The 13134-nt window shown below is 37.8% G+C and overlaps 1 protein-coding gene across 4 annotated transcripts; it reads left to right on the forward strand.

The window, feature by feature from the left end:
• Positions 1 to 7520: 7520 nt before the first annotated feature.
• On the forward strand, positions 7521 to 12616 carry katnbl1 (katanin p80 subunit B-like 1). 4 transcript variants are annotated; one of them, XM_044169295.1, is made up of 10 exons: positions 7521 to 7751; positions 8323 to 8447; positions 8585 to 8622; positions 8829 to 9111; positions 9247 to 9362; positions 9453 to 9503; positions 9958 to 10047; positions 10371 to 10475; positions 11071 to 11164; positions 12019 to 12616. In XM_044169295.1, the coding sequence occupies exons 2-10, from the start codon at positions 8334 to 8336 to the stop codon at positions 12049 to 12051; spliced, it is 924 nt and encodes a 307-aa protein (XP_044025230.1). In that variant the 5' UTR covers positions 7521 to 7751; positions 8323 to 8333; the 3' UTR covers positions 12052 to 12616. The 4 variants fall into 4 exon arrangements, with proteins under 4 accessions (XP_044025230.1, XP_044025229.1, XP_044025232.1 ...); XM_044169294.1 differs by having other exon boundaries at positions 7522 to 7721; XM_044169297.1 differs by having other exon boundaries at positions 7523 to 7751; positions 8341 to 8447.
• Positions 12617 to 13134: the final 518 nt, after the last annotated feature.

Raw genomic sequence — 13134 nt, forward strand, 5'->3', positions numbered from 1 at the left:
CAAAGAAATAACAATATGACATTCTCTCGACACCTTAAGCAAGTACGCTGCTTAAACTTTGTCACAATAGCACATGCATCTGCTGGTTATCTAGAAGGTGTCCATTTTCTACTTTTTTGTTTTGGCTGTAGGGATGGCAATGTCTTTCCATTGGATGGATTGGCACACAATTTGGCACAAAAATCCATGTTTCACTCAGTTGGATTGTAATAACTTTGGTGATCCCTTAACATTTCATCTGGCGCCATCATCAGGTCAAATATAATAATAATTTAATACTTCGATTAATGACTAAATACCTGCAAAACTATAATGACATTCCCATCAGCCTCACCTTGTGTCTAGTGTTAATTAGCAAATGTTTGCATGATAACACGCTAAACTAAGAAGGTGGACATGGTTGGCATTATACCTGCTTAGCATCAGCATGTTAGCATTGTCATTGTGAGCATGTTAGCAATCTGATATTAGCATTTAGCTCAAAACACCGCTACGCCTAAGTACAGCCTCACAGAGCCGCTGAGTCTTGCTGATCTGTATTTGACCGTTATTTCGGCACAGTACACCGTGTCTGGACAAAAATAATGTAATTTTTGCTATGAGAGTGTGAATGTATACATATGACCACATCAGATGTTAACATCTCACTCCAGACTGATCTTGATCTTGGAGTCTGAATATTTTATAACATGCCTGTAAAAGCAGCTTTGTTTCAAATATCCACAGCAGTTGATGATGGCTTAAATGTGATTTAAATTCCTTAGACTGCCACTGCACAACATTTTTTACCAAAGATTTACCAAAATCTAATTACGCTTCCATCAAATGACTGGAACATTTTGTTTGGATGTCCTTCATATGCACCAACAGCACAGTGATTTCAATTACTCTAACTTAGGTTTATTTTCATTTGTATCTCCAAGAATTGGTGTGTTTGGGTTGGTACATGCAGCTGCTCTCTGATTCTTGGACATGATAGACAGAAACAGCCACCAGGCATTTTCATTTTTGTGGCTGTCTGAGGAAGGAGACAGCCATGATTTTGAACAAAGTTAATTGCAGGTAACTGCCAAAATAAAGGAACATTAAGTCCTTTTAATAGGGTGTTGGGCCACTATGAGCTCCTTCTCTGTGCTTGGGCGTAGATTCTACAAGTTTCACAAATGCATTAACACCAATATACTCTTTAGGAAATCCTGTTTTTCAGTGTTTTCCTTGTAATTGTGGAGCAAGTTGTTTCCATTGCCACACCAAGATGCTGAATTGAGTTGAGAAGTGATGACGGCGCCAGCCACAGTGAGTGATTCACATTATTTTTATTTTCATCCACCCTTTCGAATCCACTTCCATCAGGATGGAAATGCTTCACCATAAGGTGATGAAGGCAATCATTCAGAGTTGCTTTGTATTTTTTGGACTTTACGTTGCCCGCTAAGGGTTTCGGTCTACCTAAGACGTGCCAGGAAATTTTCCTCCTTCGTAACATAGCAGAGCAGCCACAACCACTCACTCAGCCTTGTGAAATCAGAGATATTGTGAAAGGGATCTTCAAAGAAAAAGTGCAGGATCAAGGGTAGCAGCCATCTGTGGTGATAGACAACATTCACTCCTTAAAGAAGTTTATATAAGATAATATGACTATCTGAAGCAAGGGATTGTAGTCAAGCCTCTTTAAAGCCTCAACATTTTGGGATTACCTTAAAGCAATAGTTTGACAGCTGGTTAGCTTAGCTTAGCATAAAGACTAGAAACAGGGAGAAACAGCTCTATACAAAGGTAAAGAATCTGCTTACCAGTGCCTCTAAAAGATAATTATCACGTTTTAAATTGTGCAAAAATGAAGGTCCATTGTTTTTAATGGGTTTATGTGCCGTACTATAACTTTCGGTGGAGACGACTTTTCGTGGAGTTTCCACTGGTTGCCTGGCAACTGCTCTAAGCCACACAAAAAATAGTCTGGCCCATAACACCCCTAGAACTGCAAACTGTAATTTTTACACTTCAGTTTTTGTACAGATTAAAGAAACAAAATACAACATGTTGATTAGTGTTACCCTTGGACAGAGCCAGGATAGCTGTTTCCTCCTGTTTCAAGTTTATGTGCTAAGCTACTTGGCTGCCTGCTCCAGTGACATATTTACCTTACAGGTGTGAGATTAGTATCAGTCTTCCCAGCTAACTCTCTGCAAGAAAGAGAATATAATAATGAGCTTATCTGTAAAACTATTCTTTTAAGAAATAATCGTGCATGTTACCTCTTGTAAGTTCTTGACTGAGATAATGATGATATAAAGAAAGAAAAAGTCTCCAGAGTTCTAGATAATATTAGTAATACTTTATTCCACCACTTTAATGTGACATTTCAACACTCTATATCGGGTCTTTTTCATCTTCTTTTCACTGATCGCTTTACACAATGTGTGACTAAGAAGACTGGTTCTAAATGGTTCAAATTAACACAAATCTTTTTTACACTGGTATTTCTATGCTGTGTGTGTGCTCATGCTTCAGCATACAAATTGTAGCACATTTTTTAGTAATCCACTTTGAGAGAGAGTGTGAGCGAGCAGGTGTGTCTTGTCTGGAATCAGAAAGCTGCAAATAGACCTGACTAAATATTTCCAAAACAAAATAACAGCTTACAGCAGACAGTGCTCAGAAAAAATCGTACACTCTAAACTGCCAGTATCTATCCACCAGTGGTGGAAGAAGTATTCAGATCCTTCACTTAAGTAAAAGTAGTAATATCACACTTTGAAAATGCCCCACTAGAAGTAAAGGTCCTGCATTCAAAACCTTACTTAAGTAAAATTATGTAGGTATTATCAGCAAAATTTACTTAAAGTATCAAAGTAAAAGTACTTATTCTGAGGTAAAATGCTCCTGTCAGTGTTTTACTGTTATAGCTGATGTTTGTGGATTAATATTCCTGCTGCATTAATGTGTATGTTGCATTTTACTGCTGTAGATGTTTAAGGTTGAGCTGATTTTAACTACTTTATATACTGTTGTGTAGTTTAATCTACAGCAATGCATCATATTCTATAAGATCATCATATGTTTGTAGTGTTGCTGTCCTGTAAGAACCACGTGTCTCTAAAAAGTCAACTTTTAAAATTCAGAATCACCAAATTTGGAGATACATGGTTTTCAATGGACAGCAAGGGTATGAAAAACTATAATCTGAAAAGTAACTAAAGCTGTCAGATAGATGTAGTGGAGTAAAAAGTATAATATTTCCCTCTGAGGTATAGAAGAGTAGAAGTATAAAGTTGCATAAAATGGAAATACTCAAGTAAAATACAAGTACCTCAAATTTGTACTTAAGTACAGTACTTGAATAAATGTACTTAGTTACATTCCACCACTGCTATCCATGATTTGAACTCTGCTCTGCACTGCTGTGAAGAGAATCTGATGACTATAAACAATGTCCAGACTCAGAGCTCCATTCATGAATTATTAATTTCTAAGCAAACACATTCAAAGACCAACGTCCAATTCAAGCTAAATGAATATAATCCATTCAATTATTTTGTGCCACATGTAAAAGTAATCTGAAACATCCATTGTACCTGAAAATGTATCTCTTTGTTTATGTAAATATTACCACTTTTTTAATCTACGCACACTGTACATACTGTAGATAGTGTTAGTGTCATATCCATCTACCTCATGTATATAAAGCAACTTGTTACATTATCATATTCATTTCAGCACCATTTGCACTCTGCACCATTGCACTAATTGTCTTACTGTCAGAAATTTTACTGTTGTTGTTTTTTTGTACTTTTTAATATATATATATATATATATATATATATATATATATATATATATATATATATATATATTAAGATAAGGCCCCAACAGATGACGTGCTCAGGGAATGTCTCAGGCAATGGGGAACAGAGGAAGACGTGCTGGAGGAGGGACCATCATGGGAGGACAAACCCCTACACGGGATGTACCACCGGAACATAACTGAAGTGGCTGATATCAAGAAGTCCTACCAATGGCTAGAGCGGGCTGGATTGAAGGACAGCACAGAGGCACTCATCATGGCTGCACAGGAGCAGGCCCTGAGCACCAGAGCAACAGAGGCCCAGATCTACCACACCAGACAAGACCCAAGGTGTAGGCTGTGCAAAGAGGCCCCTGAGACAATCCAGCACATAACTGCAGGGTGTAAGATGCTGGCAGGAAAAGCATACATGGAGCGCCATAACCAAGTGGCTGGCGTAGTGTACAGGAACATCTGCACTGAGTATGGACTGGAAACCCAGAGGTCAAAGTGGGAAACACCTCCAAAGGTGGTAGAGAATGACCGAGCCAAGATCCTGTGGGACTTCCAGATCCAGACTGACAGAATGGTAATGGCGAACCAACCAGACATCGTGGTGGTGGACAAACAGCAGAGGAAAGCCGTTGTGGTTGACGTGGCAATACCAAGTGATGGCAACATCAGGAAAAAGGAACATGAGAAACTAGAGAAGTACCAGGGGCTTAGAGAAGAGCTGGAGAAGGCCTGGAAGGTGAAGGCAACAGTGGTGCCCGTGGTCATCGGAGCACTCGGGGCAGTGACCCCCAAACTGGAGGAGTGGCTACAGCAGATCCCTGGAAGAACACCAGACATCTCGGTCCAGAAGAGTGCAGTACTAGGAACAGCAAAGATACTGCGCAGAACTCTCAAGCTCCCAGGCCTCTGGTAGAGGACCCGAGCTCGAAGGATGAGACCACCCGCTGAGGGTGAAGGACAAAGTTTTTATATATATATATATATATATATATATATATATATATATATATATATATATATATACACACATAGTAGCTTAATGTTTGTTTACAGCTGTATTTATGTCTATTTCTGTGTATGTACACTGAGAGCAATGAAAAACCAGAGTCAAATTCCTTGTATGTGTACACATACCTGGCCAATAAAGCTGATTCTGAAACAGCACATCAGCTTTTTGTTACGTGCTCTCACAAACAGTTATTGTGGGACCACTTCACTAAATGGTTGAGTAGTAAAACTATACTTGCAAACAGAGAAAAGTATCATCTATAGTGTTCTGTTAAAGATAGCAGGTTGAGCCTAATGGACATTACTGTACTGTATTAAACAAGTAGTTATATAAAAAAGCTGTCCAATTTTCAGGTCTTTTTATAATAATACTGCAACAAGTAAAATAGCCCACATATCTCTGCTCCTTTTTATATATACAATACAATATATTGTATACAAGATATACAAGGGGTACTCCATGTGCAGAGTTGAAATATTATCCTGCATGTTTATTCTGTGTCTTTATCTCTCGCCTGTTGCACGGAGAGCAAAAAGAAGAATTTTAAACCAGACCACATTGGAGGTGAGAGGCTGAAACAGGAAAACATTATGTTGTCTTGGCTCCTTCTTTAATCTGTTGTGTAACTAGTGTTTCTGTTTCCTTTTTTTAAGGGAAAATTGCTTAGGGTGACCAAAGGACCGGATCATTCAATTTGTGAGACACAAAAAATATGAACGATCTGTATGGAAAAACTTTGTCAACAGCAGAAATTCAATTCTGTGTATGTTGTACGGTTGTGAAGGCCAACTTAACTAAATGTTAATGCAACCTTATAATTGAAAGCTCATGATATAGCCCAGATTTACAAATGTACCGTAATATAAAAATGTACATTTTTAACCGTTGTCAAACCAGTTTAGAGGAACTTCTCCAACACTTTTGGGCCTTTTCTTTCCTGCTGCCACTCTTGTTTCTAGAGCTCTAAAGGAGAAGCTGCAGGATCAGGATTGTTACCTCACTTTTGTTTCCAACCATGGTGCAGCTATCGCTTCTTAAATACAAGTGAGAGTGAAAACAACACTATCTTGCTTATTGCTGGTTTATTTCATATTCATTTTATACAATGTTTAGGTCTCTTAGGGGTTTTTTTTTTATTAAAAAACTTTTATTCAATTTCTGCTGCCCTTCAAGGCGCCTGTCAATTATTCAGGAGTGTAAAGATATACAGAAGTTTTTCAGTACTTTAGAAGCCAAAAATCTTTAGCTGCACAGTTAAGGACTGATATTCTTCATCTGCTATTGAGTCTGGCAGATTCAAAAGTATTGAGGGGAAAAACAGATTGTGTGAGCTTTGTGATTTGGGAGAAGAGGAAAATAAGTCCCATTTTCTTCTGAATTGTAAGTACTCTGATGATTTGAGATTTTTTCATAAAATGGCTCAAATTTGATTGGTTGGTTAATTTTGTTAAGTTTGCTAACTTTGTCTCCAAAGCGTGAAAAAGAAAGCATTAAAATGATATCAGGGGTTTTGTCAGTTTTATTAAGACCCCAACACAGACGTCTGAAAATCTGATTATGTGAAAATTATGTAAATTGATCTTAATGCATCAGTAATGATAATCAAATAATTTAATATACATTACTCTGAAATGGGCTACTCTGCAAAATTAGTACTTTTACTTTTTGTACTTTAAGTATATTTTGATGCTAAAACTCTTGTACTTTTAGTTGAGTAAAATTTTACAGTATTTGTATTAGTATGATTATTTCTGCACGGTGGTATTGCTAGTTTTACTAACGTGAAAGATCTGAGTACCTCTTCCACCTCTGGGCATGCTGTATTTCATGTAGGGCTGGCAGCTTTCACAAATTAAAATATGAATTGATACCTGTGGTGGAATGTAACTCAGTACATTTCCTCAAGTACTGTACTTTGAGGTACTTGTACTTTACTTGAGTCTTTTCTTTTCATGCCACTTTCTACTTCTACTTCACTACATTTCAGAGGCAAATATTGAACTTTTTACTTCACTACAATTATTTGACAGCTTTAGTTACTTTACAAATCAAGAGTTTTGCATACAAAACTTATGAAGAGCTTATAAAATATGTTTTGTCATAAATGAAACTACCCAATAGTTTATACATGTACAATTGAAACGATTAGTTGACTAATCAATTAGTCGATTGACAGAAAATTAATTGGCAACTATTTTGATAATAATTTAAGTCATTCACTTGTCATTTACATGGTCCGAGCTTCACAAATGTGAGGATTTGCTGCTTTTTAAAAACTAATTTTGAGGTAATTGTGGCGGGATTTCTCACTATTTTCAGATTGTTTTTTTTGTTTTGTTTTTTTTTTACAAACCAAAAAATCAATTGATTAATGGAGAAAATAATCAACAGTAATCCATAATGATAATAATCATTAGTTGCAGTCCGATACAGTTAAATCCTGCTTTTACATGCATTCATGAGTAATAATAATCTAACGATACAGTATAATATATAATAGTAAAACAGTCACAGGGGACTTGAGTACTTTTACTTTTAATACTATAAGTATTCTCCTTTTTACTTGTAACAGAGTGTTTTTACAGTGTGGTTTAATACTTCCTCCACCACTTGCTGATGCCAACATGGGATGCCCTTCTGCATTACAGACTACATGGCACTGGATGGCGCCATGGCACACTAGGATTTAAATTAGTTTCGTAATGTCCAGCAGTCGTCGCTAAAACTCCAGTTTTTCTTTGCAAAAATCAATCCCACAATCCCCACACACCGGCGGTGTATTCATTTGAATGGTACAACTGTGAAACGCTAGCGAGCCTGCACAGAGCGGAGTTACTCTTGAGTTTAACCAGTTTTTCACGTTTTGGATTTACACATCTGAGGAGACCTCGTGACACTTCACAAAATGATGCGGTTGGTATTTCACTTTACTGTTTAAATGGTGTAAGTAATCTCTGAAGTACAATTTATGAAGCCATATGTTCCTTGAGGGCTAACTAGCTAGCTGGCAGTAGCGGCCCGGATAGTTACTTTCTCCGTCTCCGTGTATCCTTGGTAGTTGAGCTGTAAGCTAACAGTTAAAGCTAACGGTAGTTCTGCGCTGGTTAGCTAGGAACATGAGCTAATGCTAACTTTTAGCTGAGGGATGTAACGAAATGCACTCTGTCTCATTTGTAGCAAGACAGAAAACACAACTTACTACCTTTAACTTTAATCAGCATATCGTGGCATTTGTGACTGACTGTTGAAGCTCACCTAACGTTAGCTAACGTTAATGCTTGTATCGCAGAAGCCAACGCCTTTGTAACTCAAATGCAGCGTTTTTTTGTTTTGTTTATCTCATTTAAATGTTTGATTTTAGTCTCTTTGAATCACACTGCTGCATCTTAGACCACATGCTGCATATAGCAAGCCAACCTGTAAGTTGTTAGCCCACTAAAACTGACTGACTCTTCCAACTCCTGAAACTGAGATAGATTTACCAACGATGGCTCCACAATTGTTTGTCTAACAGTGTCCCTTATTATGGCAGCTGGTAAGCATGTCCGGCAACGGGAAGTCTTTAAGGTCAACCAGAATAAATCCAATGGCTTTCTGCGATCCTGCCTGCATCTTTCTGCTGAAAAGAACATGAAGCAGGTATGGAGATATGAAAGCAAATTGTAAATAATTGTCCTGTTGTCTGTTTAAATCCTGGTGACTGTGAAGTACAGTTCAGTGGTATTGTAGCAGTAGAGATTGTAGTAGTGGCCTCATCCCTTATCCTTTTGTTTTAGGTGGATATTATAAATAAGGAAGAATTAGATAAAGAAAGGTGAGTCTCTGATCCACATTTGTGGGATTCATCTAATTATGATCACTCACTCACTGTCTGTGTCCCACAGATCATCCCTCCCAGTCACTGGACCATTAAGGCACCTTTCCATAACCATTATCACCATGTCTGTGGCTTTTGAATTTTATGGTTTTCCCAACTATGACAGTTTTGCATTTGGTCCATGTCGACTTTCCTCTTGGCAGATTTCAAGTCCATTACGGAGTACACAGCCCAGGCAAAGCGAAGCGATTGTCATCTTTCAAGAGAAAGGGTTGTCCAGTGGTGGAGGTGGGCTTAAAGCTGCACCGCAAAACATCAGATGTAGACCGTGACCGTGTCCGCGGCATGGCCAACAAAGAAAATGAGCTGACGTGCTCTGATGATGTGCGGGGCATGCACTACAATGACAACTGCGGGCTCCCTGTGAACTCTGCAGAGGCCTCCAAGATGGCAGGGGCCAGCTCCAAGTACGGAGACCTTACTGAGGTGAGACTCACAGTTAAAACTATTGCTCTGTTGTGGTAAAAACTAAATCATTTTAATTCTGTGTTGGGGTTGATCAAATTTGCAGCATTGTTGGAGACTGAATTCCCTTTGTGCATTGTTTGTCTTCACGTACAGTTATCAAAGGACCATGAAGCTATGAATCACATCCTTTTCGGAAGGAATCTGCGACTAAAAGTAGCCCAAACACTATGGCGAAGAAATGCCAGTGAATTAGTGGCCTACCTAATAAGGTAAAACAGTGACAGCTGCATTTTGGTCGTTTGTGTTAATTCCTCAATTACATAACATGCTGCATCTTAAAACATTTTTTGGTTTCCCAGAATTCAAGACACAGGGGTGCTGCTTGACTGCTTACCTGTCTTAACAAACAAGTGAGTCTCATCTGGGTGTTTCGCATTTTTGCTTTTTAATGATTTGGCTTCACCTGTGATGACTGGACTGCATGATACTGCAGACCTAAGATCATGTAGCATCATTAGGGCCGCAACTATCCGTTTTTTGTATCAATGAATCCATCTGTTCTGTGAAATCTGTTATTCGCTGAAACCAATTCCCCCGTAAGGCAAACAAGCTAAAAGCAAAAATAAACTGACTGAATGGGAAGAATAAGATAACCAATAATTCATGCACACTTGTTAGTTAATCTATAATAATTAATAATCTACAGGATGCATCCTCAGTCCTGTAACTCTCTGACAGCTCATGTTGATGTTTAATATTGGTGCATTTTTTATCTTTGTCATCCAGTGACCTTCATTGTGCCCACATTACTGATTATCTGCTCACTTTCTTTCTTTCGTCTTGTGTTTTCTTGTTTCTCGTCAGCCTTCAAACCGAAGCACCATGTTTGTCACTTGGCTGCTGCGTTGACCTCATGCCCCAAGTGAAAGTGATTCTTGCCAGTAAATATGAAGAGTAAGTGTCACTGAGGAATTGCATACATGTTTAATGATCTCAGTACTTTTTTAGATATGATGTCAAAGAGAGGCAGAGTTAAAGGCAATTGGATTTGCTGTTTTAGTCTGGAACACGATTCTCCACTCATCCAAGAAGCTTCAGCCAGTCTGATGAATAACTAATGAACTCAAGTGAGAACTGATGAAGCCTCTTGGATGAGTACTGAAATGTCTTTGACTTAGCACTTGAATCTTATGACTTAGATGAAAGAGAAGTATGATTTAATCAACTTGTCTGCTTTAAACTCATCTTTTTTAAAATCTTATTTATTTATTTTACAGACACATAACGGTGGGTTTGCACTGGGTTCAATCCGTCATCAGAAAATGGTGGCCAGAACTTTCTAAGAATGAGAAAAGACTGCGGGACAGTCGTTCAGAAGACAGGTGGGCTGCGCATGCTTAAATACAACCTAGTAGTCCCTCTGTGACACAACCGAGACTTAAAGGGTAGTTACAGCTGTTTTCAAACTTGGTCTCATTTTCAGAGGTTTTGATTCTGTACAAATCTTAACCGTACAACCAACGTACAATATTTCACTGGAAATTGAAACTGAACAGGAGAAGCTCAGTTGACACCAAAATGTAATGCGTCAAAGTCAGTTGTCACTTTGTTTATTTGTTTATTCAGATCCTCATTAACTACTGTCAAGCCGGATATGCTTGCATGTTGGTTGTGTTACTGCAATACATGACTTCAGAACAGAGTTTCAGCTGTTTGTTTCTAGTTAGAGCTCGTGGCTGATGATAGTGCTGCTGAGTTTACCGTGCCCTTCTTTTGAGTTTCTAAATCAAAGTTTTCAACAACTTATGTGAAAAGATAGTCATGTACATTTCTGACTGCAGTTGTGGACGTGTAGCCAAGGGGGGGGGGGGCTCTTAGCAGGGAGGGAGGGTGTGTTTGGGTTTCTACAGTGACTGATTGGAGTCATGTGTGCACTCACCACACACTGAAATAGTAATGTTTGTATGTTTATTGCAGGAATATTGAAGTCATGAAGCAGCGGCTGAAGGACTTATGGAAGGAAGGAGCCCGGTTATGTTTGGTTCCAGGATCTACGGGAGAACTGGCAAAGGTGACATTATTATAGTACCTATCAGGGGTTTTTTCATGAAGCAAGAGCTGTAAAATATTTGTCAGGACTGGGAAAGTTACGGAAAATGGTTTTCAAATGGCATTTCACAGTCCTTCAAAATATGGATTATTCAAATGTTCTATGTCAAGCTTTGTCGGGGTTACTTGCTTGAAGGTTTAATGAAATGAAAAGTGCTTGTTCTATTTATTTATTTTTTTTTTTTTCTTAAACTAAAGGATGCCATTTTTCTTCTTGATATGGACAAAACTAAATGAAAACAATTGCAATAGAGCTGAATAAACACGTCCTTGTAGATATTTGAAATGAACAATGTGTCACAAAGATATTTGTCACAGAACTGTTTCACCAGATCGTACAGGTGCTGCTCCTGTTTTTTCCACCCTCTGTTGATTTTGGGTGGACACAGCCAACCACTCCCATCCTAAACAAAACCTCCAGGTCCACCATAAGCTTACTGTCATAAGCGTTTGTAACATGAGTTGAGAGTCTGTATTGGGATTGTGGTTCATTTGTTTTCATCTTCACATCCTGTTTCATGGTGAAAAACCATCAAATCGTGAAAGAACCAGTTTTTAAAAGGAAAATAAATGTACTGATTTGAAGTTTCAAGTATTAGTTGCAGAAAGCCAAATCAACATCCCCTTTTTATAGTCAGTAATTAAGTAATCCACTATGTTGTGATGTGTATAATGCGGACATTTAATAGCAGAAATGTCTGTTTTGAACTGTGATTTATTTGTTGATAATATGTAAAAACAAAGATTATTTTAAATGTATGACTGTTCCACTGGCTGTGACGACAACTAACGTGTTATCTTCACTTCATGTTGCAGGCCATCGAGGCTTATCTATCACAGCTGCCCTAACAGTTGTCTATGTAGCACTCTGAGGATGTGACCACTACTGCCGGATCACGGCTGTGTGTTGAACTGATAATGATGCCAGAGAAATGGACTGGTTCCTTCTGCCACTTAAACTCAAACCTCTTACTGGGACTGAACTTGACAATTCAGACAACTCCCTCAGTTAGAGCTGGAGACTCTTTAAAGGAGGGCTGAGACAGCCTTTCTGCAAAAAAACAGCAAATGACTGCTTCACATTGAAGTGGACCGTCTTGTGAAAGGGCATATTTAGTGGACCTCCATGAGACTGGGTGTAACGTCGCTCTATGAAGTGCCAAGCTCTTTGTCTCTCACTACACCACTCTTTGCCATTGAATGCAAATGCACTTGTGGATGTAATGAATGCTCCGCTGTTTTTCATGTTTTGCGTCTGGGTTCTCTGGAATCAGGAACTTGAATCTGCAACAGTCTTAAGTTATTAGAGCTCCTTTTGTTTTCATTTTTGCCTCTTCATATGACAGTTGCCTGTATAATGTAAAAACAAGTGATTCTTTTAATCTTCTTTTAAATAAATTTGAAGAAAATCAAATTTGTTCTTTTTATTGTTATAGAGGGGAGGGGAGGCTCAGACAGACATTTTTAAATATTAGGATAAATTTGGGTAAATAAAACAGTTATGTTATCCAAAGTGGCCAAACAAGTTTTGGTTGGTGTATTTTTTTTTCATCAAAACTTTATTAATCAAAATAAGTTTTCATTTTCTGTTTATCATCATAAGTGTTAAATGGTGTAAATGGAAAGCGAGGATAGGACAAGAACGGTAAAGGAGACAAAAATAAATACAATAAAAAGGTAGATTATATTTTTCAAATACTCATAGTGGAACATTTAATTTTGGCTATACTTTTTTTTTTAATAGATGTAACTTTAGAGAGTTTATCAAATATGTGAAGGAAAAAATTAATGAATTTAAATGTAATTAAAATCATAACATTTGATCATTTCATAAAATACATATGGGGTCTTGACATTCAAAATACATAGTATGACATATTTAACTGAAAGCTTTAAATGGTGTTTAAAAATGTAAGCTTAACAAAAAGTACT

The sequence above is a fragment of the Siniperca chuatsi genome, linkage group LG16, assembly GCF_020085105.1.
Source record: "Siniperca chuatsi isolate FFG_IHB_CAS linkage group LG16, ASM2008510v1, whole genome shotgun sequence".
Lineage (NCBI taxonomy): Eukaryota > Metazoa > Chordata > Actinopteri > Centrarchiformes > Sinipercidae > Siniperca > Siniperca chuatsi.

Excerpts from the sequence above, each read along its gene's own strand:
- katnbl1 (XM_044169295.1), top strand. The coding sequence starts at position 8,334 with ATGGCAGCTGGTAAGCATGTCCGGCAACGGGAAGTCTTTAAGGTCAAC. Across the intron at positions 8,623-8,828 it reads GAAGAATTAGATAAAGAAAG|ATTTCAAGTCCATTACGGAG; the intron begins GTGAGTCTCTGA and ends TCCTCTTGGCAG. Across the intron at positions 11,165-12,018 it reads CTACGGGAGAACTGGCAAAG|GCCATCGAGGCTTATCTATC; the intron begins GTGACATTATTA and ends TTCATGTTGCAG.